Source organism: Artibeus jamaicensis, unplaced genomic scaffold (assembly GCF_021234435.1).
Source record: "Artibeus jamaicensis isolate MK-2021 breed Jamaican fruit bat unplaced genomic scaffold, CSHL_Jam_final contig_47, whole genome shotgun sequence".
In the NCBI taxonomy this organism is placed as follows: domain Eukaryota; kingdom Metazoa; phylum Chordata; class Mammalia; order Chiroptera; family Phyllostomidae; genus Artibeus; species Artibeus jamaicensis.
The window spans coordinates 856,406-883,961 of NW_026521848.1; the positions used below are offsets into that span (position 1 = coordinate 856,406).

General features: G+C 54.8%; 1 protein-coding gene across 1 annotated transcript in view; it reads right to left on the minus strand.

Annotated features, from left to right (window-relative positions):
* The window catches only part of SPTBN4 (spectrin beta, non-erythrocytic 4), a 69,555-nt gene that overhangs the window by 32,103 nt on the left and 9,896 nt on the right, over positions 1-27,556 (minus strand). Inside the window, exons 2-16 of the mRNA XM_053667579.1 lie at positions 24,360-24,511; positions 23,132-23,305; positions 20,278-20,369; positions 19,096-19,176; positions 17,937-18,052; positions 16,126-16,238; positions 15,842-16,029; positions 15,652-15,769; positions 15,240-15,398; positions 14,231-14,533; positions 13,178-13,328; positions 9,432-10,377; positions 8,004-8,141; positions 4,486-5,236; positions 2,672-2,874 (exon numbers count right to left, since the gene is read on the minus strand). Coding sequence (XP_053523554.1) covers positions 2,672-2,874; positions 4,486-5,236; positions 8,004-8,141; positions 9,432-10,377; positions 13,178-13,328; positions 14,231-14,533; positions 15,240-15,398; positions 15,652-15,769; positions 15,842-16,029; positions 16,126-16,238; positions 17,937-18,052; positions 19,096-19,176; positions 20,278-20,369; positions 23,132-23,305; positions 24,360-24,511 — 3,685 coding nt within the window. The remainder of the gene's footprint in view (positions 1-2,671; positions 2,875-4,485; positions 5,237-8,003; positions 8,142-9,431; positions 10,378-13,177; positions 13,329-14,230; positions 14,534-15,239; positions 15,399-15,651; positions 15,770-15,841; positions 16,030-16,125; positions 16,239-17,936; positions 18,053-19,095; positions 19,177-20,277; positions 20,370-23,131; positions 23,306-24,359; positions 24,512-27,556) is intronic.

Sequence of the window (27,556 nt, forward strand, 5' to 3'; positions counted from 1 at the left end):
AGACAGAAGGGTGCAGCGGAGTTGGAAAGGGAAGAGAGCAGGGCGCGGGGAGAGAAGGGGCTGGAGCTGCAGTGAGGGTGGGCCTGTGTGCCAGCAAGGAGGGGCAGGCCCTTGGCCTGAGTGACCCCACAGCGCAGGGCAAAGTACCCGAGAGGCCTGGTGGTGCCTTTACCGAGCCACTCCCACCTGGTGGCCTGCCACCGGCAGCTCTCTCTGTCTGAAATTCTCGTCTCCCAAACATCTCAAATGTCACCTTCTCCATGAGACCCTCCCTGACCACTCCCAACACTTTCTGGCTTTTTTTTTTTCCTTCTTTAAGTTTCTTCTTCACACTTAACAGGAACACGAGGTTCACATATATGCTATTCGTTTGTCTTGTCTGTCTCCCCCAGGAGGATATCACACGGTGGAGGGGGGCAGGAATTTTTGTTCTGTTCACAGCTGTGTCCCCAACGCCTAGAAAAAGAGCCCGGCACACATACACATTTGTACTCGATACATATTTGTTGAATGAATGATTTAATGAATGCAAAAAAAAAGACACAAAAGCAGAGAAATGACAGAAACAAAAGTAAAGTGTTTAAGGAAGAGAAACGGAGACCAGGAGACAGAAGATAGTGGATGGAGGCAGAGAAATGGGGAGAGAGGAAGGAGGAAAGGGACACAGCGATACAGAGAGAGGGGGCCGAAGGCCAAGACAGAGCGGGTAAGGGAAAGTTACAGAGCCAACTGGAAGGGCACAACTGGAAGGAGGAACAGGAAGCGCCAGAGACAGACAAGCAAAGAATTGACTCCCTCTTGCCTGGACTCAGCTCAGAAGCCAGGAGATAGGAAATGCCTCTGAAAATGAACTGAAATCAATCCCTCCCTGTCTTCGCCATCCAACTTGTCAAGCATCGGTCCTCAGGATGACAAAAAAAAAAAACTCCGGGAGGGTGAAAAAAGGGGCAGGGTTCAAATCCCTGCCCTGCTATTTCCTGGCTGTGGCCTTGGGCAAGTCAATGACCCTCTCTGAGCCTCGGGTGCAAAATGCAGATAAGAAGAGCACCCGGCAGGCAGGCTGGGCCCAGTTCCAGGCTGGGCACGGTCCACAGAGACACTATGTGACTTGCCCTGAATCTCACAGGTTGAGTGGTGGAGCAGGGACTAGGATCTGGTTTGTCTCACCCCAAGGCCCCAGCCCCCAGCTCTGCATGGTGTGGGCAGCGAACCTCCCCACCCCACCCCCTGCCCCATCCAGCCCTCCCATCCCACCATGAGTGGATGTTTGATTACTTCCACCAGGTGGAAAAAACATCCCTAGAAGAGTAAGTGACTGGGGTGGGTTGGGGCGAGTGCAGGACTTGGATCCGTCTCAATCTCTGCTGTTTTCCCAGGCTCAGCCAGCACAAGCCTGGGGCAGATGCACTCTTAAGGCTCCCAAGGCCCCTGTGTTCCCCACCCCCGCCCTGATCACTCTGGGCCACTGTTGTCAGACAGCATGCAAGCTCTGTGAGGACAGGAATCGTGCCCTGTCCTGGTCACCACCCTGCCCCACGCAGGGCCTGGAACAGAGTACAGACTCTATCTGTCTAACAGGCTGGAGAATAAATGAATAAATAATAGAATTAAAGGTGCCACTAATGACTGAAAAGGAATGAAGAAGCGAATCAGAGAACTACCAGTCCTCCAGGCCCCTCCTCGTTCTGTAGAGCTTCGCGTACAGCCAGCACTTCGGAAACATCGAAGAGAGGAAGGAAGGGTCCAGGCCTGCAGCTGGGGACACTGGATCATGAGTTTGCAGCCTCAGGACCAGAATCCCCATAAAAGTTTCCTTTAGCAAACTCCAGCCTTGGAAAAGGAGGCTGGAGCCTTGGGGCTGCGGATGGTGGTTAAGTAAGTAACCAGGTGTGCTTTCTATTGAGAGATGGCAAGACACAAGGAGGGGTGCTGGGCTCTCTTCCAGCCTGGATCAGGGCAGAGAGGGGAAAGCCAGGGTCACCAGGAGGGGCGGAAACAGCAAGAGAGACAAAGAGGTGGGTCTGGAGGAAACCCTATGAAGGACTCTATAAAGGAGGGCTGAGGTTTTGTGTTGCTTTGTTTTGTTCATGGTCTAGAATAGTGCCTCGCACACAGTAGATGCTCAATAAGTAGCTTTGCTCGATTAGTACAAGGACAGTCAAGAGGCAGGGTAGGAGGGACAGGCAGGTGGCGACACACAAACACAAACCCTGCATGTCACTTCCTAGACAACCGGGGTTGGGGCCTGGCAGGGGTGTTCACTCCCAGTATTTGACAAACCACCAGGCCAAGGGACACTGTCCCATCTGGAACCTTTGCCTGGCCATTGGCTGAGGAATCTGGGGCTGTCCGGGGATTCCCGGGGAGGGGGCAGAACAGCAGCTGCAGATGCTAGGCATCCAGCAAGATACGGTAACATTTTAACAACCAGTCCCGCTACCCCAGGCTGAGGGTGGGGCTCAGGAGAGAAACTTCATTGTGTGTCCTTCTGTATTTTGGGGGTTGACAACCCCAAGTTACATTTTCACAAATTGTCAATTTAAACCAAATCTAAAACATATGGAATTAAATGGAAATCAGAGATGGGCAGAGAAGCAGAAATTGTGATGGAAAGAAGTGGGACCCTGGCCACCTCACCCTCCCCTGTGCCCCCGGGGACCAAGGGACCTACTTCTTCAGCAGCCGGGTCACAGCCTCCTGGGCCTGCTCCCCGTAGACGTTGCCCTGCCGCAGCAGGCCCTCCGCAGCCTGCACAGCCACCTGCATCTTTTGCTGGTTCAGCTCCATTGTGGTGAGAAAATCCCTGTGCTGTTTCAACGCCTCCTCCACGGACTCCACTGTGCCTGGGAGCTCCAGACCGGACAGTGCCACCTCCTGGGAAGGGGGGTGGGGTGGTGCACCGGTCAGACACCCGCCCCCACCACCCACTCCGGGACCTGGGAGAGGCGGCCAGCCTGGTTTGCCACAATCATTCTCTTCCCCCTTGTTTCTAGCATCAAACACACCAGGCCTGGCCCCATCCCAGGGTCTTTGCCGTGCTGGTCCCTCCGCCTGGCAGCCTGTCCCTCCAGATAGTCTCACAGCTGGGTCCCTCACTTTCTTCAGATCTCTGACCACCCTGCCAAAATTATCCCCCTCCACCCCAGCCGTATCCCTTTATTATTTTTCACCGCACATGCCTGACATAATACCACATACGCACCTGCTCGTTCATTGCCCCCTCCCCCACGTACATGCACACATAGAATGCCAGCCACATAAATGTGCAATTTTGCATTTTGTTTCCTTATTGAGCTCAGCCCCAGACGAATGCCTGGCACGGAGGAGGCACTCTGTAAGTGTCTGGTTAACCGATAAAGCCTGAGCTGGGCCCCAACTGGTGTAGCTCAGCAGGTGGCGCATCATCCCGCAAACCTGAAGGTCAGGGCGCGTGCCTGGGCTGCGGGCCAGGACCCTGCTAGGTGGTGTGCAAGGGGCGGCCGATGGATGTTTCTCTCACACCGATTCCCCCCCTTCCCCTCTCTCTAAAGATAAATAAATAAAAATCTTTTAAAAAAGCAGCACTGGGTGCTGTGTGTCCTCGAGGACATTCTTTCCCTCTCTGGGGTGAATTTTCTAATTGGTGAGATGGGCGGGTTAGAGAGGGTTACCCAAGGCAACCTAAGCTCCAATGTTTATTTAGTAACCTCATGATTTCAGGGGCTCCCTGTCTTGTCCCCCCGACCCCAGATAACCCTCCAACGGAGTCAGCTTTCTCTAGATAATCAGCACCGGTGGTCACTCTTTCTCAAATGACCCCCCAAACTTGATACCTACTCTTAGGCAATCTGAAGACTGGGTGTTCTGCCTTGCACAAACCACTAACTTGATTCCCAAGCCAGAGTGATGTCCAAACTGGGCCAGCTGTTCCCAAAGAACCACACTTGATCCCTCAAAGCCACAAACAGTTACACCCTCTGGAGACTCTGCAAACTGCCAGCCCCAATAAGGAGATCATTTGCTAATTTAGGGACCCACAAGCTCATAAGCCATACTTACTGATCCCAGTAATCTCCCAGCCTTCCATAATCTTTATCCTCTGTTCGGATAAAGATTATCCACCCCAAGATTTTCTTTGGATCCCATTAACCACCATCAGTCAACCTCACACTCTACCTTCCAGGTAATTCAAAAGCCCAGGAAGCCACTCCAGTGAACAGCCAAAGGCATTACTCACTGGGATGGTGCCCAAACTGTCAGTCACCTCAGCTAAGAAACCACACCTCCCATCCTAATCCTCCAATTTTGTTACATACTTCGCCCACGCAGGTTCACACTGCGAGACCCACAAATGCAGCTGTCTGTCCGGATACCCTTCCCACTCCCATCCACCTCCATTAAACTACGAACCCAGTGGTTCCATTCATTTCCCTGCTCCGGCGCTCCCGCACGGCCTCGGACCACCCTACCCCCACCCCACACCCACGTGAACCCCAAAGCCGGCACCTGGTTGCGCAGCACAGCAAGCGCCTGGCGTAAGTCTCTCAGGAAGAGCTGGTAGACGTGTGCCTGGACCAGCGCCTCCCTGCGCGCCTCCCACAAGCCCAGCAGCTTGTGCCAGCCAAGTTCGAGATGCGGCAGCCACTCGTCGAGCGCCAGCCCTGGACCCAGCTCTGCGCCGTCGGCTGCCAGCAGCGCCTCGCTGGCCGCCACAATGTGCGCATAGTCCTCCTCGCGCTGGTCCACTTCCTCCTTGAGCGCCGCGTGGCGCGCCAGCAGGGCGTCCGCTTCTTCCAGGCTGCCTGGCAGGGGTCCCTCTTCGCCGCCCGCTGCCTCCTGGGCGCGTACCAGCCAGTCCAGGAAAGCGTCCAGGTCGTGCAGGAAGCGCTGCAGGCGCCCGGCCGCCGCCACAGCCTCGCCACAGGCCTGAGCAGCGCTGGCCAGCGCGCCCCACTCGGCACCCAGTTCTTCCGCACCCTGGTGCAGCCGCCCAGCCTGCGCGGGGAAGCGCGCGGCCAGGAGCGCTGCCTCCTCTAGGAGGGCCGCCTGGCGTGGCTCCAGCGCTTGCAGAGCCGCCTCCAGGCCGCTAAGTCGCCACTGCAGGGCGCCTCCCGCGCGGGGCGCGCTCTCCACAGCCCTCCGCTTCTCTCGCACCTGGGCGCGCACCTCAGCGACCTCCAGCACGTGGTTCTCCACAAGCAGCACCGCGCTCACTTCTTCTTTACGCTGTTCCACCAGCTCCACGATGCGGTTCCACCTACCCGGGGGAAGGAGGGCGGCTTGAGGAGGACAGAGCCTCCTCTTGGGTGTGGAGGGCCCACCCCCTCCCAGAGTAGAACCTTGCACTGCATGACCTTGGGAAGGACTTTATGTTACTGAGCCCCGGTTTCTGCCTGTGTAAAATGAAACCCTGCCCTCATAATAGCTTCGAGCAGCGGTTCTCAAAATGAAGTCTGGGCGAGGTCAAAACTACGTTCGTAATAACGCTAAGACACTGTCTGCCTTTGCAGCGTCCTTGTCTCCAGACCGGACAGTGTTCTCCAGAGGATGCGTGACAAAGACCCAGCGCTGAAGCAGACCTGAGACCTCAGCTGCCTTCCGTTACGCGGATGTTAAAGAGAACTGCAAAGATGCCAGACAATACCACTCAGCTCGCTACATTTTTGTTTTGAAAAATAGTTATTTTTTTCATTGGAAATGTTAACAGGTTTATTTTTGTTATTTTTAAAAGGCTTAATATTTTAAATTACTCAGTATTAATTCCTAATATAGTAAACATGGATAGATACAACCTATTGAAATGAGCTCTTTGGGGTCCTTAATAATTTTTGAGAGTTGTAAAGAGGTTCTGAGCCCTGGCTCAGTGGATTGGGTGCCAGCCTGTGAACTGAAAGGTTGCTGGTTCGATTCCCAGTCAGGGTATATGCTTGAGTTGCAGGCCAGGTCCCCAGTTGAGGGTGTGCGGGAGGCAACCAATCAATATGTCTCTCACACATCGATGTTCCTCTCCCTCCCTTCCCCTCTCTATAAGAATAAATAAATCAGTTTAAAAAGAAAAAGAAAAAAAAGAGGTCCTGAGACCAAAGAGGGTGAGAAGTGCTAGCTGATGACATCAGACAACATGTTGGGTCCGGTGCATAGGAAGCAGTCAGGCACCGTGCGCCAGGTGCTGATGACAGAGGCTGCAAAGGCAAACGTGTTTTATTCCAAAATAAATTAATGGAAAAATCATGTGTTGCTCTGCGCCCTCAGGCAAGTGACAACACTGCTCTGGCCTCAGTTTCCCTTTCATGGACCTTGCGTCACACAGGCCACAGCATGGAGTCCCGGCAGGGCAGCGCTGCAGTCTAATCTGAGATGTGCACCCTCAGCTAGTACCTCTCTGTGCCTCGGTTTCCCCAGCAGTAAAATGGACACAATCATAGCTTAGCAACTGCCTCATGGTGTGCTGTGAGGGTCAAGTGTGCCCTGAGTTATGAACTACTTCAACAGTACCTGTTTGCTGCTGCTGTTGCATTGAGCTGATCTCTGGAACATGCAAGCCCCTCTCTGCTTCGGGGCTTTGCCTCGGCTGTGCTAACTGCCAGGTCACTGTCCTCTAATTCCTGCATAAATCCTTACAATTCTTTAAATATCTTGTTCATTAACAGACAGTTTGCTTCTTCACTGTTCCTCTGCCTCTCTCTAGAATGGACATGCCACAAGAGCAGAGGTTAGGAGTCTGACATAGGAAGGAGTTCTATGTCAAGAGGATTTGACAAGTTCAAGTTCTTGAACTTGAACTTGAACTTGACTTGAACTTGACAAGTTCAAGTTCTGCTCTGGCCAGATATACCATGTGACCCTAGGCAAATCACTCCCTCATGATCCTCAGTTTTCTCAACTGAAAAATCAGGATAATAAAGCCCACTTCATTGAGTGCTTAATGAGATCACATGGCTAAAACACTTGACATACAACCCCTCTAAAGGCTGTAACATTCTTTTTGTTATTGTTTGAGGCCCTGATGCTTCAACACTGTCAGGGATACAAAGGCTGTAAAATCACTACACGTTGAGATCTTATGGCACAGCATTTCAGACCACAGTTTGGGGAGTTAGATAAAGTCGATTGATTTCAAATGCAGGCTTGATGCTATAATTTGCTGTGTGACCTTGGGCCAGTGTCTTCACCTCTCTGAGCTCCAATTTCCTCTTCTCTAATATGGGTAATTTACACCCCACAGGTTGCTGGGAAGACAGAATACATGCTATCAAGAGGCCCTTCTCTGGATTTAGACAGAATTGGGTTTGAGTCCAAGTTACTAGATTGAGTGAGTGAGTAATCGTGGCTCAGTGGATTGACCACTGGCCTGCGAACTAGAGGGTCGCCAGTTCCATTCCCAGTCAGGGTATAGGCTTGGGTTGAGAGCCAGGTCCCCAGTGGGGGGCGCTTGAGAGGCAACCACATATTGATGTTTCCTCCCTCTCTCTCTCCCTTCCCCTCTGTCTATAAATAAATAAACAAATAAATAAATAATTTTTTTTAAAAAGGAATGAGTGAGTGATCATGGTAAGCATTTCACTTCTCTGGGTCTGCGTCTTCATCTCTGAACCCGACCCACACTGGGAGAACTGCTGGTAGTGTTCTAGAGGGAAAGGTGTTAACTTGTTACTGCTTTTGGAGTCCTGCATTTTGGAATTTTCACCACAGAAATTGGAATGTTGAGAGATTAAACGAGGCATATAAAGTGTTTAGGAAAATTCCCAGCAGATATTAAATATACAATAAATTATTTCTGAACAAATAAATGAATAGCCCACTGACATGTACTGTATCTTAATTTTACCACATCAGCACTAGCACTGAGTATTAACCTTTTTTTTTCGCTTCAAATTTTGCCGATTTACCAGGAGGCCATTATTATCTCAGGGGTTTGAAGTCGCACACTCTCAATGTCCACGGTTGAGTGGACGAGGAAAGGAATGATGGAGGGAGTTGCTGGAAGGTACCCAGAAGGACTTCCAGCCCCCGGCCCCGCCTACCTGCTGTTGAGGTGGTCCTGGCAGGAACGCACCTCGTCCGAGCTGGGGTGGCCGCCTTCCACCAGCTCCTGGACTGTGTGGTTCACACCCAGGACACGGCCCATCAGACTGTTCATCTCCTGGTCCAGACTCTCAAATCTGCAAAGGAAGGATGAACATTCTCAGAGGGGCCTAGACACGGGGGACTTGCCCACCTCTTGGCTTTTATAAAACCGCCTTCTCCTGGATCTTCTAACTCACCAGCCTCACCTTGTCCTGCTTCTTTGCCAGCTTCACTTCCTTCTACCTGTCCCTTAAATGTTGGCTTCTCCGGGGCTCTGAACGTCCTCTCACACCCTGCCTGGGCCACCTCACACATCCCCACAGCCTGAGTCCTCACCCCTGAACTTGCGACCCCCCACATCTCAGTTTGCTGCCCCAACTTCTTCTCCTTCCAGCCGTCTCCAACCTCAGAGCCTGCCGCACATTATCCTTAGGCCTCGCCACTCCCAGCGCAACTCAAACTGGCTTCAATGTCTCCTCCCAAATTTGTTCTGCCTCTGGGTCTCCATCTCAAGAACAGCCCCCTCTCCCCCAGCCCAGAGCCCTGTTTTGGAAAATTCCCTGTTCCCAGCCTGCCTACCCTCACGGCTTGTCCACTTGGCCTCCTGCCCTGGTCTAGTCCTGTACCCTCCTACCTGGGTCCCCAGCCCAGCTGCCTCTCTGGTCTCCAGGCCACCACTGTCACCCCCTCCAACCCACCCTCCACACAGCAGCCAGGGAGATCTTTTTAAAACTGGGCAGCCCTCCCCCTTATTTAAAACAATGCCCAAAGCTGTGGCTTAGGTAACCATGGGCGCGGTAAGGACAGGGACCAGACCCGTCTGTGTTCCCTGCAATGCCCAGCACAGGGCCGAGAACAGGGCAGCAGCATTCAGTAAGCACCTGCCAAGTGAGTGACTGGAGGAACAAGGTGCTTGGAGAAAGAAGGACAGAGAGTTCATCCACTAATTTAACTCACTCCTCAGCTGGCATCTAATGCCACAGGGTGGTAAGTGCTGTGAAGAAATATAAAGCAGGGCTAAGGGAAAGTGACAAGGGCCACAGCTAATTTAATAGCAAGGGAGGTGATGCCATGTGTGCAAGGCAGTGCACATCCCGGTGGAGGGGCCACGCTGGGATACATCTGGAGAAGTTTGTGCCAGTGAATATAAGCCTTGGAGTAATAACAGTAAAGTTCCTGGAATGGTCCCTGGCCCCAGGCATTTGCTAAGTGTTCTATGGTGTTTGATCATTTACTGTTCACCACAGCCTGTGGGGTTGGGACTAATTCACTCCCTTTGTACTGGAACTCTGCTTCCAGCTGAGTGAATAGAGAAACTGTTGAATCAGCGAAGATGAGACTGTGCGTGAGGAAGGGGACCCCGAGCCCCACATGTGCGCGCTCACCGGTGCTGCACCACCTCGACGTCGTCGAGTGAATCAGGGACGCGCATGGCGAGCAACCATTGTTCCTTCTCTCCGATCCACAGCTCGCACGCGTGCACCTCACCGAACATGCGGTAGACGGCGAGGGCATCGCGCAGCCACTGGCGCCGCAGAGCAGCCACCTCCGTCACCTCGGCGAACAGCTGCTCGGCCTCCACCACGCGCACCTGCAGAGCCACCACCATTGGCCCGGCGCCGCTAGCGCCACCCAGTGTCGCCAGCTGACGCCGCAGGCCACCCACGTGCCCCCGATGCGCCTCCACCTCCCCGGTGAGCGCACGGTGCTGGCGCGCCAAGCGGCGGCTGGACGCCTCGTCGTGGCCGAAGTCACCCGCAGCTGCTAAGCGATAGGCGTCCCGCAGCCAATCCAGGAGCCCGTCGAGGTCAGCGCCGAACTGATGCAGCGCTCGCGCCTCCTGCAGCCGCCGCTCTCGCCTCGCTGCCGCCTCCTCCAAACGCTGCCAGCGCCGCCGCGCGCTCGCCGCGCGCTCAGCCAATCCCGCTAGTTGCACTGTCTCAGCGCCCGGGCCTTCGGCGCCGCCGGCCGTAGCCAGCTCCTCGCCGCGCCGCAGGGCCTGTTGCAGCAGCGCCCGCCGCCCGCCCAGCTCGCCCTGCAGAATTTTGTGCTGCGCCAGGAGGCGAGCAGTGCTGGACAGGTCATGAGCGCCGCCCGCTGCGCCCGCTGCTCCAGCTGAGCCAGCCCCACCGCCTCCCGTCGCCTCTAGGAGTCGCTCCTTGTCGCGGGCCCAGCTCTCCGCCTCCTCCAGCTCCTGAAGCAGCGCCCACAAGCTCCTCGAGGCGTCCAGCTCCGCGCGCCGCCTCGCCGCCTGCTCCTGCAGCTCCGCCAGACAGCCATGCACATGGTTTACGCGGTTGCAAATGACCTGCGGATCGCAGGGCTGGTAGCCTGGGCCAGGAGAAGGGGAGGATCCCCGGTTGGGCACGGGCAAGGGGGCGTCCAAAGAAGGGGTGTTGCAGGCTACCTGACCCAGCCCTTGGCTCGGCTTCCTCAGAGGCCAGGTATGAGTCCCCTCCTCCAGGCAGCCTTCCCTGACACCCTGAGGGTGGGGAGCAAGGGCCTTCTCTGGCTCTCCCAGGCTTCTCTGCTTACCCACGCCGGCCCTGAACCCTCTGGGAGATCATGGCCTGATCCGTCTCTCTCACTGGACTGGAAGCCCCTTGAGGGCAGGGCCTGGGGCCGTCTCCATCCCACTGTGTCCCACCATTGCCCAGCATAGGGTGGAGCCGAGAGCAGCAGCCTAATGAAAATGGTCACATTGACTGGACGCTGGATGGAAGCAGATCCAGAGGATCCTCGCTAGAATCAGTGTATTTTCCTGCGAACTGTGTTTCCTTCCGAACTGGACCAAATGAAACTGCTCTACTCTTAAGCTGTTTTCTGGGTTCCTTACATCTCTCATTCTCTGTTGCCTTATGCATTAACCCCAGTGATGGCCTGCATCCCTTTTTCCTTCAAATATTTCACTTTCCTCCCAGACCTCTAATCTGTGACCCCCAACACTGTGAAATTCACTTAACGGGCTGCAGCCAGCACGTCTTGAATGGGATGGAATGGAATGAATGGAAAACATCAGAATTCAACGCATGAGGTAAAGGGGTCTGTTTGATCCAATGTCAGTGTTGGGGTGTGTGTGTGTATGTGTGCGTGTGAGCTCCAGGTTATGAGTAAACATATTTCCGACTGGGTCACGATGCTGCCCTAGATGGAATGTAGGATTTCTGTAGTTCTGGGTATCCACTGAAATTGACCCAAACAGCAGAGCATCCGACTGAATGATAAATGGTGACCATGTATCCAGCCCAGCGTCACGATGTCATTTAATCCTCACAAACATTCTGTGAGGTCAGCATCCTTACTAGCCCATCTTACACATGAAGAAACTGAGACTCCGGGAGGGAAGCTGCCCGCCCAGCGTTGGCTGAGACGCAGTGGGTCAGGAGGCCACACCCTGGACCACCAGTCAGGCCACGCGGCCACCCCTCGCCAGGACGCACGCCCTGCACTAGCCCCTTTGCTGTTTTCGTGGTGCTGCTGGTGCTCCCCAGGCACCAAGCTCTCACCAGAAGGAGATGGGGAGACTCCTGGGACGAACGTCCCCAGGGCGAAGGAGAGGGTCAGACCATCTCTCCTGCGGTTTCCACGAGGGTGAGAGAGCGTGGCTGAGCCAGGATGGAGATGTCCGCCCCGGGGGCTTGAAAGGAGCCCTCACGTGCTCTTAGGACATGACCCAGCCCACGAGGGTGAGGAGGGCCACCATCCTTCAAGCCTAGCAGCCTTCCTTTCCTAACAGAGCTCCAGGATTCCTTTATCCGGCTCCGGACTGGGGCACTGGGCCTCAGAGAGAAAGAAAACAGCAGCCCCCACGGCTGTCAGCACACACAGCCCGGGGATGGGGTCCACAGCGCACCGGCAGCTGACGGAGCAGGACAAAATGGGGCGCCCCCCACGATGTGCGGGTGCACCCAAAACAAGGCCACTGTGCCAACCACCTGGCCCCCTTCGCCCAGCTGAGCTGAACACCTCGGCTGGTTCCTGTTCCTCCCACCACCTGGAGAAACACGGTTCAGATGTGCAGCCATCTCAGCGCCCCCGCTTCATGACTGCACCCCGTCTGCAGCAAGGCCCTGCGGGAAATCACCCCCAAGTCACCTGACACACGCCCAACATCCCGTAACGAGCCTTTCTCAACAGCCTCTTACTGAGGTTCCCCGAGGTATGTGCAAAGAGCCAGCAAACCCAGCTTGTTCTGACTGAAGGGGGTTCGTGGGGTCTCTGACCAGAAGAGAATGACAACAGTGAGGTGAGAACCTCGGTAGAGCCAGCTTTAGTGTTGCCTATCAGTATCCATGCCCCAGCTTCTGGTAATGGCAGCCCACCTCCTCTCTCCCAGTCCATATCTTTGGATGGAGTTCGCTCCCCTTCTTGGCCCTTGGGTGGGTATGTCACAAAGATGTTGCCAATTAGATCACTGTATAGTCCAGGGTCACGATGCTTGGCCGAGCAGCGGGGATGGAACTCACAGTGAACTAACGAGAGCTTTTGCTGAATGTTTGGTCAAAACTATTGGGAATAAGGGGACTGTTTTCTGCTGGGCCTGTAGGCTACTGAGATATAAACATGGGGCTGCATGACCCCAGGTCTACACCACAAGGGAAGGGACTGCCCAACAATGACACAAACATAGAGACAACAGTTGGAGAGAGAACCTTAAAAGCATCATTGAACCATGCCTGGATCCAGCCCTTCCTGAAGCCAAACTCACCCCTTCCTGGACATTTCAGTTATGTCAGCCAATACATTCCCCCTTCCACCTGATGCTATGTGAATTGAGTTTTCATTACTTGCTGCTGAACAAGCCCTGACAATACATTACCTTATACAGTCCTTTCATGATGTTCACTGAGATCTGGCTGTAAGGGCTTAGCACATAACAAGTGCTCAATAAAGGGGAGTTACTGCTACCGACTCTCAAAGCAGGGCTTCCTGCTTCGCCATGTGATTCAACCTCCTGCCCAAGGTGTTAACTACCCTGATGGTGAATCCCTGTTGGAGTGGGATCCTTAGTCTGTGTTTGAATGCCTCCAAAGAGGGAGTCCACTCCTTCCTTTTCTCTCTCAGGAGTCATTTGGCTTCTAATAGCATCAGCTTTGAAGGTCTCCTCCCCAAACCCCAACGCCACACTCACCCTGCAGCTGAGAGAAACGCAGGGCCGCGGCATTGAGGGCCTCCACCCGCTCGCTCTGGGCAGCGATGTCCCCCTCCAGCAGTCCATGTTTCTGCAACAGGTCCTCAGCCTCCACCAGGTGCTGCCCGCACTCCCGGGACAGCAGCTGAGCCTACAGCAGGGGGCAGTGTTGAGAATGTTTTGGGCCTCGGCCCCGAGGCCGCTCCCCGACCCCTCCGGCCGAACTAGCTCTCTGCTCTCCTTCACCATCGCCTAAACTCTCATCTGTCTCCTCGTCTGGGTCCTAATCCGTCTCTCTCTGAATCTCCGAATGTCCCCTCACCCCCTGGCCTCCCATGTCTGGGCTCTGGCCCCATCACGGTGTCTCCCGCGCCAGGCCTGCACCCCCGAGGAGTGAGGGGCGGCGTATTTCTCACTCATTCTTCTCCGTCTCTGCCTGTCTCTCTCCTCGTCTCTCTCCCCGTCTGCATCTCTCTCTCTGCTTCTATCCTTCCTTTCTCCATCTTTCTCTGCATCTCTGGTTGGTCTTTCTCAAGCACATTCTATCTTCCTCCGTGTCTTTCTCCATTTAGATTGCGGTTGCCATCCCTGGCTGCTGTGGTTCAGTGGATTGAGCGCAGGCCTGCGAACCAAAGGATCGGGGTTCGATTCCCAGTCGGGCACACGCCCGGTTACAGGCCAGTTCCTGGTGGGGGACGCATGAGAGGCAACCATACACTGATACTTCTCTGCCTCTCTCCTTCCCTTCCCCTCTAAAGAGAAGTACAATCTTTAAAAGAAACTTAAGAAAGAGATTACATTATTGCTAACTTTGCATCCGCCCCCCCCCCTCTCTCATCACCACCTTTCCCTGGAATGATCTTTTTCTCTGTGTCTGTCCCTGTCTCCGCTTCTGTATCTGTGTGTCTCTCACTCTTTCTCGCTGCCTCCCAGACTTGATCCCTTTCTGCCTCTCCCCACTCCCCTCTCCACGTGTCCGACAGCCCTTTCGGTGTCCGCATGCCACCCCCCGCAGCCCACCACAGCCGTGCTCGGCCCCAGTCCGGCCCCCACCTGCATCTCCTCCATCCAGTCCACCATGTACACCATCTCCTGGAAGACCTTCTGCAGGGCCAGGTTCTGCTCCAGCCGTGTCCGCCGGGCACCTACCAGCCCGGTCAGCAGGGCCCACTGGCGCAGGACACTGTCACGTTGGGCTGCCACCCGCCGGGCATCGTAGTAGCCCTCGGTGGCCAAGGCCTGGGCCAGCTCCGCCACGCCCTGCACCCGCTCCTCATAGGCCGCAATGTCCGCCTCAATGGCCTCGTGTTTCTTCATGGCCGCCTCCACTGCCGGCAGCTCATAGCCAAAGTTGTCCTGGGGCAGGACAGACCGCAGACGCTCGGTCATACTGCCTCAGCAGCCCACCTGTTACCTTGACCCCGGGTGAACTTGGGAAACTTCTCTGTTTGCTTCTGTTACCCTGGGGACCAGCCCTGCTTGCCCTGTTACCCTGGAGACCAGCCACACCATCCCCCGGTTACTGTGGAGACTGGCTCCACCTTTTCCTGTCACTGAGAGAGCAGCTCACCCTCCCCTGTTGCGTCTCTAACCCTAAACTTGTTACCAAGTTGTTACCTAGGAAACAAGCCCCATCCTAAACATTGGGGGCCAGACCTACCCTATGCTGTTTCCCTAGAGATTGGGGACCAGACCTACCCTATCCTGTTACCTAGGAGACCAATTCTATCCTCTTGAGTTACCCTGGACACAAGGTACAACCTCCTTTGCCACTTAGGAGATAATTAAATAGTCTCCCTATCTCTAAAAAAATAAAAAAAAAAAAAAGAAGGAATTCTGTGTTCTCTAGTTACCTTGGAGACCAGCCTCACTCTCCTGTTTAGCTGGAGATCAGGCCCAGGCCCCCCACCAGGACCACCGCCAATCACTTAGGAGAACAATCCTCCCTTCCCACCCTCTTGTCACCTAATCCAACTCTTCTCTGTGGCTTAAGAGATCAAGTCCCCCTCCCTGGTCCCAGAGCATCCACCCTGCCCTCCCTCCCAAGCCACGTGCCCAGTACCTGGGACACCAGGCGCTGGTTCTCATTCAGCCAGCTCTCCCTCATGGCCACCTTGTGGTCAAACCTCTGGGCCAGCAGCTCCAGCTTCTCCTGCCGGATCAGCTCAGCCCTCAGGGCCGCCTCCCGCTCATGCTCCGCCTTCTCCAGCTGGCCCCAGGCCTAGGGACACAGAGGGGCCATCAGACCCCGAGGGCTCTCCTAGTTTAGCGCCCGGGCTTCTCTGTCTCAAGTCACTCCTAGGACTGATGGCACTGGGAAAAGCACGTTGCTTCCACATGACACTTCACTGCCGGAAAACCATCAGAATGAAACCCAGTCCGCAACGTCGACCACGAGAGCGGCCCCTCCAGCAGTGCACAACCCACACAGCGCCACGGAGCGGCCGGCCTCTCCCCCACCTCCTCCACCTCACCTTGTCGATGTCCCAGATGCCGCAGCCCTCCCGAGGCACGTAGAGGCGGCGGTTGCAGGCTCGCAATTTGCTCTGGATGCTGAAGAGCAGCACCTCCAGGTTCCCCTTCTCCTGAAACCTGAGGGTGCTCGAGCTCAGGACCGCGCCGCACGCTTCCTCCCGCCGCCCTCCCTCCCGCGCCGGGCCTCACTTGACGGGCTTCTCCAGAGTGCAGTAGGCCGTGAAGGCCTGAAGCTGCTGCTGCACCCCACTCAGCGAGTTGGCGAACTTCTGGTTGCTGATGAGGCCCACGGTGCGGTGGATCCAGGCCAGCAGCTCGGCAGCCAGCTCCTCATAGCGCTCAATGATCTTCCCCACCTCCAACACCTGGTCCAGGACCTGGTCCGGGGCAGGACGTTGGGGTCAGCCTCATTCAAGGCACGACCCCCTGTGATTCCCGGGCTCCCACCCACCCTATTCTTTCCTTCCTTATACCTTCCCAATCCGCTTCCCCTCCACAGCCAGAGCCTTCATCTTGGAGAAATAGTGGTAGAAAGAGACCACATAGGTGATGATGGACTTCTCATCTGGAGCTTCCATGTTGACATCTGGGGGGTAAGAGGGAGCGGGGGGGCAGGATGGTGAGCACATGTGCAGAGGGGTTGAAATGTTGCGGGGGGGAGGGGGAGAGCCCACTCTTACGAGCTGTATGACCATGGGCTGGATAACCAACCTATCTGTCCCTTAACTTCCGTATTTACCAAAGGGGACCTGCCTCATGGGGTAAATAGCACAGGACACACACACACCACAATGAGAAATTATCTGTGAGTATTTTCGGAACACACCAGCGAACGTTCCACTTCCGGGCCTTTGCACCCACTGTTCTTACGTCGGGAACACGGCTCGCTCGTCTGTCTGCCTACCTCCCGCTCGTCCCCCAGGGCTCGGGGCAGACTTCCTCAGAAAAGCCCTCCCGTCCACCCGTCTAACGTGGGTCTCCTCCTGTCACAGTCCCTCAGAGCATCTCATTTCCTCTGAGTTCTTCCAAATTCGTTATTGTGATTTGTGATTAGATGTCCATGAGGTGACTATGTGCTCCTCGGCTGTCTGAGCTCCAGGAGGACACAGGCTATGCCTGCCTTTCTAACCCTCTTCCTGCCACGCCTGGCACACGGCAGGGGCTCAGTAAGTAGTTACTAACTGTATGAGTGTTTTACGAGGTTTGGGGTCCAGGACACGAGCACAAGCTCGAATCCAAGCTCAAGCTCCACGTACTGCAGGCTCTTAGAAAGCCCATCGAAATTCTCTGAGCCTCAGTTTCCCCATTGTTACGGCGAGGATAACCACAGTGCCTGCCTCCTGGGAACACTCTAAGTATTAGAAAGAATGGCCTGGCGTGGAGGGGAAACGCAACAAATTCCAATGACCATTTTAATTCACCCTTTGAATGCACAACATCGTACGGAGCCCACTGGTGACACCGACATCCACCAAACGCCCACCGTGTGCCGGCTCCGAGCACCAAACACAGCTCTCAGAGGCCGGGAGAGGGATGACGGAGACCATGGGTCCTGGAGTCAGAAGCCCCATTCACTGGTTTCTAGCGTAACCCTGGGCAAGTGCCCTCACGCCCCTGAGCCTTTGTTTCATCACTTTAAAACAGGACCGATCGATTCTATCCAAGCAGGTCAGTGTGAGGATGAAAGGGAAATTTTGATCCCATTCCCAGCCATGTGCTTGGCACATAGTAGGTGCTCAGAAAAAGGGCAGCTGTCATTCTAGGGACAGGGTACTGGTGTGGAGTGTGGCCATGGGCTAGGGATGAGGCTGGAGTCACGGGCAGGGCTGGGGATGGACTGGAAAGGGAAAAGGGGGTGCAGAGAGCGGCGTGCGGACAGGGGCAGACAGAGGGGTGGCCGGGGGCGGGAATGGGATTGGAAATGGGACTCGGGGATGGGGACCGCGATAAGCTAGGAAGGGGGTTGGGATTGGGGATGCTGGGGTTAGGGAGAGGGGGTGGGTTTGGGGGGAGATGCCTGAAGATGGGAAGGGGAGGGGCTCATGTTGGAGGTAGAATGGAAATAGGCGGGGGGTTAAGATGAAGATGGAGACAGGAAGAGACGTGGGGATGGGAAGAGGGAAAGAGCGGAGGTGAGGGAGGAGAGGGGGCCAGGAGGGAGCTGGGGTTTGGAATGGCCTTGGCATCTGGGACGGTGCTGGGGTAGGTTGGAACTGAGTTTGGGGAGGCACCGGGGCTGGGAGCCCCGAGGAGTCAGTCGGGACCGGGGCCACGCAGCGCTCACCCTCGGGGTCCAGCAGGCGTGCCAGTCCCAGGTGCTGCTCAGCCGTGCGGAAGGCCCTCTGCAGGTTGTAGTTGGCGTTGGACTTGGTGAGTTTGCTGAAGTCCACGAGGTCGGGCCTGGGCAGGGGCACAGAGTGGGCAGGCGGCAGGCAGGCTCCAGAGCCAGCGCGCAGCGGGGAGAAAGTCACCCTTGTCCGAGCCCCGCCCGGGGCGAGGGGCAGGAGGGGCATGACCCCCCAGGAGGAAGCCGTGTGTGTGCACAGCATCTGCTGTGGGTGTGAGGGCCCCGCAGGTCAGACGTCAGGATGCGCACCGTCTGCTTGGCTGTGTTCCGCACAGCACTACGCAGCGGTCCGATGTGTGAGGTCTGCAGCCAGCCCGCCTGGCTCACAGCCCGGCTTGGCCACCTCCGGGCTGTCCTCTGGGTGAGCTGCTTCATCTCTCTGTGCCTCAGTTTTCCTCATCGCCATTTGTAAAATGGGGATAACAATAGCATCTGCTTCATCGGGTCTATGAATAGCCAGTGGCTTATTGGAAAGCACTTAGAACAACCCTGGGCACCCAGAAGGCACCCGATCCGTGCTGCCATTGTTAGCCGGACCACGTCACCGCGGCGGGTTTCCGAGTGCGTGGGTGCAGCTGGGTCTCCCCACGTGGATGCGAGTGTGCACGTGTGGGTTCTGGCTTCTGCCGCACCAAGCAAGTCCCTCTAGGCCTCAGTTTCCCCAGTCTGCCCATGGGCATCATGATGTGGGAGTGACCGTCTGGGTGCCCCACCCCCAGCCAGGCTGGGCAGGTGTTTAGGGAGTGGGAGGTGGGCTCTGGGGGCGCAGCGTGAGAAAGGACTCTGGTGGGAGGAGGCGCCGTGCACACGCTCGCGTGGACCATCCACGGCGAGTGAGCTCCTGCCCTGAGGACGTCTGAGCAGCAGGCGCAGGTGGTGCACGTGCATGAGTGTGTGCCTGTGCACACAGCTGGGCAAAGGCACGTGTGTTTCCGTGTGTGCACAGGGTATGTGGCCTGTTGTGTGCACCTGTGTGTGGAGGGAAGCGTGTGTGTGTGTGTGCGCAGAGGTGAAGGCATAGGCCCTGCATCTGTGCACCTGAGGGACGTGGGGCAGGGGGCAGGGCAGGGCTGGGTTGCCCCAAGCCAGGTGATACCTGTGCCGGTGAATGAGGGCATTGAAGGCCAAGCCGTCTCGCCAGCTCGTGGTGAAATTCTGGATGTTAACCTCAGGGTAACTAGGGAGAGACAGAAGCAGAAATGGAAGGGTCAGGAGGGAAGGGAGAGGGAGAGACAGACATGGATGAATGGATGAGTAGGTATGGGTAAATAAATCAATAGACAGAAGCCAAACTCAGCTCCTGAGTCTAGGGCCCAAGCATCGAACACCCATCCAAGGCTCTCGAACCTGCTCCAAATTCTGAGTCATTCAGAACTTTATTTATCATCTATCTATCTATTTATCTGTAAATAGATAAATAGATAGATAGACGATACCAGGAGCCAGGGAGGTTGGGACAAAGACAGAGACAGAGAGATCGTGACAGACAGGAGAGGAGTAAAAATGAGAGGCAGAGGGAGGGAGAGAATAAAAGAAGGAGGGAAGAAGGAATAGAGAGAGACAGAGAGAGCAGGATAAGGAGGTGAGGGGAGGGAGGAGGGAGGGAGGGAGGGAGAGGTAAGAACAAGCAAGGAAGAGCAGGTGTAGAGGTAAAAGCTGACACCGGGAGAAACAGGTTGCCCTTGCAAGACAGACAAACAGGCCCAGAAGGATGAGACAACGCCCAGTTCCCCTCGTGTCTCCCAGGGGATGCTCTCCCACTTGACTTTCAGACCACGGCCCTTCCCTGAAGGACAGGGAGTCAGGAGTCCAGGGCACATGCCCAGCAGCCTGTGTATCCCCTTCTCCACCCCCCGAAGGTACCGAGGACCCTGAATTTCCCACCCAAGCCGCCTGAGTCCTGGCGTGTGCCCTGCCGGCCCGACAGGTGGCTGTTCATGCAGGGGGAGTGGCTGGAACCTGGAGCTGGGGGATGCACAGAAGTGCACGAGGTCCCCTGAGGTGCAGGGTGAGTTGGGGGAGAGAAGGGAGCAGGCTAGGGACAGCCCACCGCTTTCCAGCATCTATCTCTGCGGAGTTCAAGTTGTAAACTTGCACCTGGCCTTCCAGATTGATAACACAAGTTTGTTCGTCAAGGTCGGAAGAGTGGACGTGTTTTATTTACCAGTTTATTAGTTCCACAGTAACTTTTGACACTTAGGATTGGAGCTGCCCTTCTCACTGGGCCCCACAGGAGCCCCTAGGTGAGGGCCCGGACGGCGGCGGCTGAGCGGCTTACCCAGCTGTCTTCATCTGACACCACAAGAGTAGTGCATCCTTGGCAGAACGCGTCTCTCTGTTGTCCTCAGTCTCAATTTTGATGACTTGAATCTGGGAGGACACACAGCAAAGCTGCTGGGGCCTGGAGGGCTTGAGGCTGGGAGACCCCACCCCACCCTGGCCCCAGAGAGGGGACTAGGTGACGGAGGAGATAAGAGAGGCAGCTTCGAGTTGGCGTGGGGGTTCAGGAGTGTGGAGGTGGGCTCAGAAGTGAGCCAGGATGTCCACAATGGGGCGGGGTGGGGGGGTGAAAGGCGGTGGTGGGTTAGGGTCTGAGTTTCCAGGGACGCCGCCTTCCTTGGTGTCTGGGCCACTTCCCTGACCTCAGCTGCCATCATCTCCCAGCTGAGCTGAGCAGTGGCCTCTGTGCTAGTCCCCCTGCCCCGTGCCCATGATCTGTCCTTCGAGTGACAGAGGGACCCTGTGAACACCCAAATGGGATCACCTGCCTCCTATCCACAACATGTAGCTCCAGTTCAATTTGGGTAAAAACAAAACTCCTCACAATCTCCTCTCGTTCTGTCTCTGGCCCTCCTTCGACAGCTTGCTCCCCTTCAGAGACCTCTGTCTTCACTAAATCACCACCGTCCTCTCTCCCCAGGGCCTTTGCACTGGTTCTTCCTTTTGCCTGGGACATCCTTCCCCCAGGTCCCCGCGAGGCTCCACCACTCCTTGAGGTCTGCGTTCACGTCACCTCCTCAGTGAGGACTTGACCAACCACCTGGTTTTAAATCTCAATACACACACCCAAATTTCACATCCTCCTTCCCTGCCTTATTACCTCCTTACCATTTATCGTCACCCATTCATTTTATTTCTTCATCTGGCTTACTGCCTCCCCATTAAGGACTGAAGTGTGTCCCCCTCCCCGCCCACCAAATCTGTAAGTTGAAGCCCTAACCCCCAATGTGACCGTATTGAGGGAGAGGGCCTTGGAGAGTTAGTTAAGGTTAAATGAGGTCATAAGGATGGGGCCCTAACCTAATAGGAATGGTATCGTTCTAAGAAGAGGAAGGGACCCTAGGGACCTGACCACACGGAGGAAAAGTCACGGGAGGATGTAGACAGAAGGTGGTTTGTGAGCAAGCCAAGGAGAGACAGCTCAGGAGAAACCAAACCTGCCAGCACTTTGACCTGGAACGTCTAGCTTCTAAAATGATGAGAAAATAAGTTTCTGTTGTTTAAATCCCTGGTCTGTGGTATTTTGCTACAGTAGCCACAGTAGACTAATGCACTCGCTACTCTGTAAAAGTTCCAGGACCACATGATATTTGCCTGTTTTCTTTTCTGTAGTAACAAATGTCTATTTTGTTTCTACTACATGTTATCACACATAGTAGGTGCTCTGAATGACTCAGAATTTAGAGCAGGTTCGAGAGCCTCGGATGAGTGTTCGATGCCTGGGCCCTAGACTCAGGAGCCGAGTTTGGCATTTGGGTACAAGTAGAAACCTGGGTTCCCAGGAGGCCCCAACCCCTGGTCTAAGGCTCCAGCTACCAGCCCCCACCCCTCACCCACCGGTCTCATTCCCTGGTTCTTTACTGATGCCTTCCTCCAGCTTTAACCACTCTCTGAGCTCTATTCCCAGGATCGGGTGGATTCCTAAACATCTCCTCCTAAAGTCCTGGACCCCTTATGACAGCTGTGCCCCAGGATGACCTCAGTGCCTCTCCCAAACCTGCTCTTTCTCCCGGGTGCTGACTCAGGGTGGCCCCACTGTCCCCCAGCCCCCAGACCAGAGCCTTGGGCCTGGGCCTGGACACATCCCCATCCCCCCCCCCTTCCCCTATGGCACGACCACTCCTCTCCTGAGCTTCTTTCCTGCCTGCCTTCCTCTTCACCTCTCTGTGCCCCACCCTAGGTCCAGCCTGAGACTCTTCCCTGAGCTCCCAGCCCCCAGTTTGGATGACCACCCCCAATACAGAGGGATCTTTCTAAATCTGCTTATGCTCCTCCTCTTGATAAAACTCCCCAATCTCTCCCCACGTCAGGCAGAATAAAATCCAGACTGCTGATCAGAGGTCATCCAGGCCCTGGCAGCCCTTCCGACATCATCTCCCTCGTCACGCCTTGCTTCTAGCCGAGCTGGTCCTCCTGTACTTCCGACGAGCCACACCCGTGCCCACCGCAGGGCCTCCGCACCGGCCGCGGTGCCCCCTCCCCGGAACGCTTCCTCCCTCCAACTCCACATGACAGTCAGCAACCAGCTTCTCGGAGAGCCCTTCTCTGGTCCCCCAGTCTAAAATCTCAGTACCATCAGCCTATATTCTATATCCCTTTTACTGATTTACCATAGTCTCTTTTGTATAGCTCTTTCTACTTCTCGGCCTAAGGCTGGTCCTTTTCACATACATCCCTTGTGGATGTATGCATAGATTTGTTTATCGTCTGTCCACCAAGGCGGAAAGTTTGTCTGTTTTGTTACTGAACTGAAGCAAGACTATCTGTAGTCGAATTCCAGCTCCACTCCCCAGCTCTGTGACCGTGAGCGCATTTCTTCTCTGTGGGCTTGTTTTCTCACTGGTGACGTGGAATAATAAATAGGGCCAGCTTATAGGGTTGTTGTATTAAATGTCATGTGCTTAGAATAGTGCCTAGAACGCTGTAAAAAATACATAAATGATGATCATAGTGATGCTGATGATAATCATTATTATTTTCACCATTATTTTCATTTCCACCACCTGGAATAGGGTTCCGGTAGCATGTTACAATTTTCGGGAGTGAATGAGTGAATGGCCGAGTGGGTGGGTGGGACGCCCTCCTAAGGCCACTGCGGGCCGCTGGCGGGGCAGGGCTCGCTTGAGGGTCACCTGGAAGCGCAGGATGATGGTCCAGACCAAGCCCAGGGTCAGTCGGTGGTTCCCGTCCACGATGTCATGCGAGCCCACGTTCTCCAGGTGCACGCGCTGCTCCTTCAGAAACTGCAGAGCCTTGTCCACGTTTTCCAGTGAGTGGATCCTCATGCGACCGCGAGTGGGCCTGGGCTAGGACGGCGGGGCATTGGGAGATGGGGGGCGCCTGGTGTGGAGCGCGGTGCCCTGGGCCCCACCCCTTCCAAAGAAGTCCTCCCCGCAGCCACGCCTCCCGGATATCCAAGCCCAGTCCACGCCCCTACAGTCTTATCCAAGACCGAGGACCCAGTTCTTCTAAAGAATCCCACCCCTTCTCATTGCCAGACCCAGTTCCCCTCGAGGTTTCAAGTTTCTGTCTCCACCGCCTCCACCGAAGCCCCACCTCCGACAGCTCACTTTACCTTATTGTTAAGCTCCGCCCCCGCCTGTAGCCACGGCTCCGCCCTCCTATTGGATCTCTGCCTCAGGCTACCAAGGTTTTGCAGCTAGTTCCCTAGCCACACCCCTTCAGACCCCGGCCTGGAGCCCCGCCCACTCCTATCAAGCCCCGCCCCATTCCAAGACCTGTTCAGGGCTCTCTTCCTTTCAATGTCACTTGTTTCTGTTCTGTAGCCAACACCCTCACGACTTCTGAGCGCCAGGCTCTGGACCTTTAATGAATCTCTAGCTCCATAAGAACCCCATCCTTCCTGATGAAGCCCCATCCAAGCCGAGAAATACAACTGCAACCCCACAACAAGCCACATTCAGACAAGAGTTCTGTCTGACCCACCCCTGGACTCCCACGACCAAGGCCTTCCCTTCCGATGGCAACCGCACCCTCATCCACGAAACCCCTCAACAGAGTTCTGGCCCTGCTACCTCACCAACCAGGCCAGGGCGTTCCAATAAAGCCCCTCCCTTCTCCCATGGCCCCACCCCTTCCCACGGAGCCCCACCCAGGCCCTGAGTCCCGCCCCTGCCGCGGCACTCACCTTCAACAGAATCCTCTGTCCCAAGACCCGCCTCCAGGTCCTCGCCACCCAGCTCCACCCCTGAGCCGTAGCCCCGCCCTCCCTGGTGAGGGGTCCCTTTCTCACCCGCACCTCCTAGGATGCTCCGCGCCACCATTAGCCAGGCCCCAGGCCTAGCCCAGCCCAAGACCCCAAAGCCAATTCCCTTCCCCCAGCCCGCCGGGCCCCCTCACCAGCTGCTCCCCCGACAGCACTTCCAGGAGCCGAGTGAGCACGAAGCCGTCCCGGAGGTCTGCGTAGAGGTCCCCGATGTGGCAGCCGACTCGAGCGAGGTGCGAGTTCACCCACTTGGTGAAAGTTTTCTTCTGCACGGCCTCCCGCTCATCTGAAGCACAGGCTCTGATGAGCCCCCGCCTCCCCGAAGAACCCCCCCGACTCCCTCTTCCAGCTTCGCTCCAGGTCAGGACCTGCTGCCCCAAACAACCAGTCCTCCCGCAGTGGGCTCCTCCTACCTGGGGCGCCTTCCCCTGCCCTCAACTACCCACCTGAAGATGGCCTAGTTTGTCTTTTAGAAGTTTTCCTGATTCTCACTTCCACAGAAAGCCCTCCCCGTTCCCTACAGCACTTGGCTCTGTTCAGCCATTCACGCCTCCTGTGCGTCCTCCGCTGCTCTAGGCTGTGAATACAGGCAGAGTCCTTCTGTCCCAGAGCTCGGTTTGGTGTGGCGCAGAGAATACACTAGGGAGCCATGGAGGGGTCCAGGGGGCAGCGGCAGGGTGACAGCTGTGTTTCGGGAGTGTCTCTGGCTGCTGCGGGAGGGTGGGTCAGAGAGCAAGGATGGCAGCCAGGACCCCAGGGAGGAGATTGGGGAAGGCGCCATGGAGAGAGGACCAAGCTAGAGGGCAGAGCTGTGGAAAGGGGAGAAGAAGGCTTGTTGGAGAGTTATTTAGAGATGGAAAAGTAGGAGCCAGCAACCCGCAGGCTGTGGGGAGGGAGTGTGCTCTCTGGGGGGCAGGACCGCTGCCTCGGGCCCAGCAGCCACTGAACTGCCAGCTGGACCCCCGCGGCCCAGCAGCCTTGGGGTGAGGAGTAGGCAGGTGGCCACTGAGGAAAGTGAAAACACAAAGTGCAGTCACCATAGCCAAGCTAACAAAATGACTCAAATGAGAATGGGCTGGAACACGAGGAAGGGAATTTATTTTGCTTTGGCCTGAGGACTTCATTTTTTTTAACTTTTCAGTTGGGCATCAATGCCTGGAAATAGACACAAACCCTGCAGACGGCCCTCTGAAGGGTTTAGGAGAGACTTGTCCTGAGAACAACGTAGGGAAGACTGTTCCCGAGCCGGGAGGCCTTACGGATGTGGGAGATTCACATCTCAGACGGGTCCAGAGGCTGGGAGTGCAGGACTGATTTTTCTCAAGAATGTACTTTTTACTCAACCTTTCTTTTTCCTTTGCAACATTTTGTGTGTTACCTAGTACTGTTTCCAGAAAGCAAATCTTAAGATCCTTGAATAAAACTTTGTTATCTAATTTTAGCGATGTCCTGATTCGTTTAGGCTCAGGGGTCACTACCAATGGGGGTAGGGGGTGAAAGAATGTGTTCCCCTTCTGCCTGGCTTGCTTACAAAGAAATTGTTCAGGGCTCTCTTACTCTCGTCTCAACAACTGCTTTAGTATAAATTATGATACACATAATATAAAATTAGTCATTTTAAAGTGTAAGCTCAGTAGTTTCTAGTATATTCACAGACTTGTGCAAAGATCAACACTATTAATATCAGAGTGTCTTCAACACCCCAAGAACAGACTCCGCACCTACGAGCTGCAAGCGGTTACCCCAAATTCCCTCTTCTCTCCGCCCAAGGCCGCCATTGATATCTGCTCTGTGTCCACGAATTTCCCTGTTCTGCACATGCCCATAGGAGTGGAATCACACAAGATGCGGCCTATTGTGTGTCTGGTTTTTCACTTCAAGTTTCACATCATGTTTTCAAGGTTTATCGATGTTGTAGCTTATATCAGTACTTTATTCCTTTTTCTGGCCAAATAATAATATCGCATGTGTAGATACACCACGTTTTAGTTACCTATTCATCAGTTTAGGTTGTTTCCATTTTTTGGTGATTATGAATAACACTGTTATGAACAAGTTTTTCTTCGGACACCTGTTTCCAGTTATTGTCAGTATATACCTGGGAGTGGAATTGCTGAGTCCTATGGTAACTCTATGTTCAAACTTTTGAGGAACTGCTAGACCGTTTTCCAAAGTGGCTGCACCATTTTACATTCCCACCAGCGGTGTATGAGGGTCGCAATTCCCCCGCATCCTTACCACCACTTGTTACTTTTGGGTTTTTTTTTTTTTAACGGTCATCCTAGTGGGTATGAAGTGGTATCTAGATGTGTTTTTTCATAGTTTTTTTTTTTAAGATTTTAATTTTTGATTTTCAGAGAAAGAGGAAGAAAGGGAGAAAGAAAGGGAGAGAAACCCGGATGAGGGGTTGTCTCTCACCCGCCCCCAACTGTGAGGACAAAACCCCAGGTCACCAGGAATCCGTAGCCTTTCAATCCACTGAGCCACACCAGCCAGTGCAGTTCTGATTTGCCCTTCTCTAATGATTAATGACATTGAGCATCTTTTCACCTGTTTGTTGGCCATTTGTATTTCTTCTTTGGAGCAAAGCTTTGTCCACTTTTTAAAAAAAATATTTTATTTATTTATCTTTAGAGGGGAAGGGAAGGAGAGAGGGAGAGAAACATCAATGTATGGTTGCCTTTTGTGCGTCCCCTGCTGGGAACTGGCCTGCAGGGAACCGGTCTGCAATCCAGGCATGTGCCCTGACTGGGAATCAAACCGCAATTGTGTGGTTCGCAGGCCCGCGCTCAATCCACTGAGCTACACCAGCCAGGGCCTGCTTTGTCCACTTTTAATTGGGTTATTCGTCTTTTTAGCATCCGTCCTCTCTTTGCTACTTCCTGTGAATCTACAATTATTTCATAATTTATAGTTTTACCAAAAGAGGAAGCCGATGCCTGGCCTTCCTTCTCTTCCCCTGACTCCCATGGGCTTGAACATCAAAGTCCACAGAGCACAGGACGGAAGAAGCGACCTGGGGTCTGCACTGACGGTTTGGACCAGCACCTCTCTGCCAACAAGGCTGCTCATTCAGGGCCTGTGTAGGAGGGAGAAATAAGCTTCCAGCTCCTGTAAGCCTCTGCATTGTTTGGGTCTCTTTGTTATAGCAGCTTAGCCTGTACAGATATTCACATTTTGCTACCAAATAATTGAGCAGTCACACCTATAAGGACATGCACAAGGAAATGATGAAGAAAAGATGCTGTATTGGGTATTTGGTTATTCTACCTCCCAACACCGATGCCCACGCCAACAGCAGACTCAGCCAATGCTGACACCAAAGTGGTAA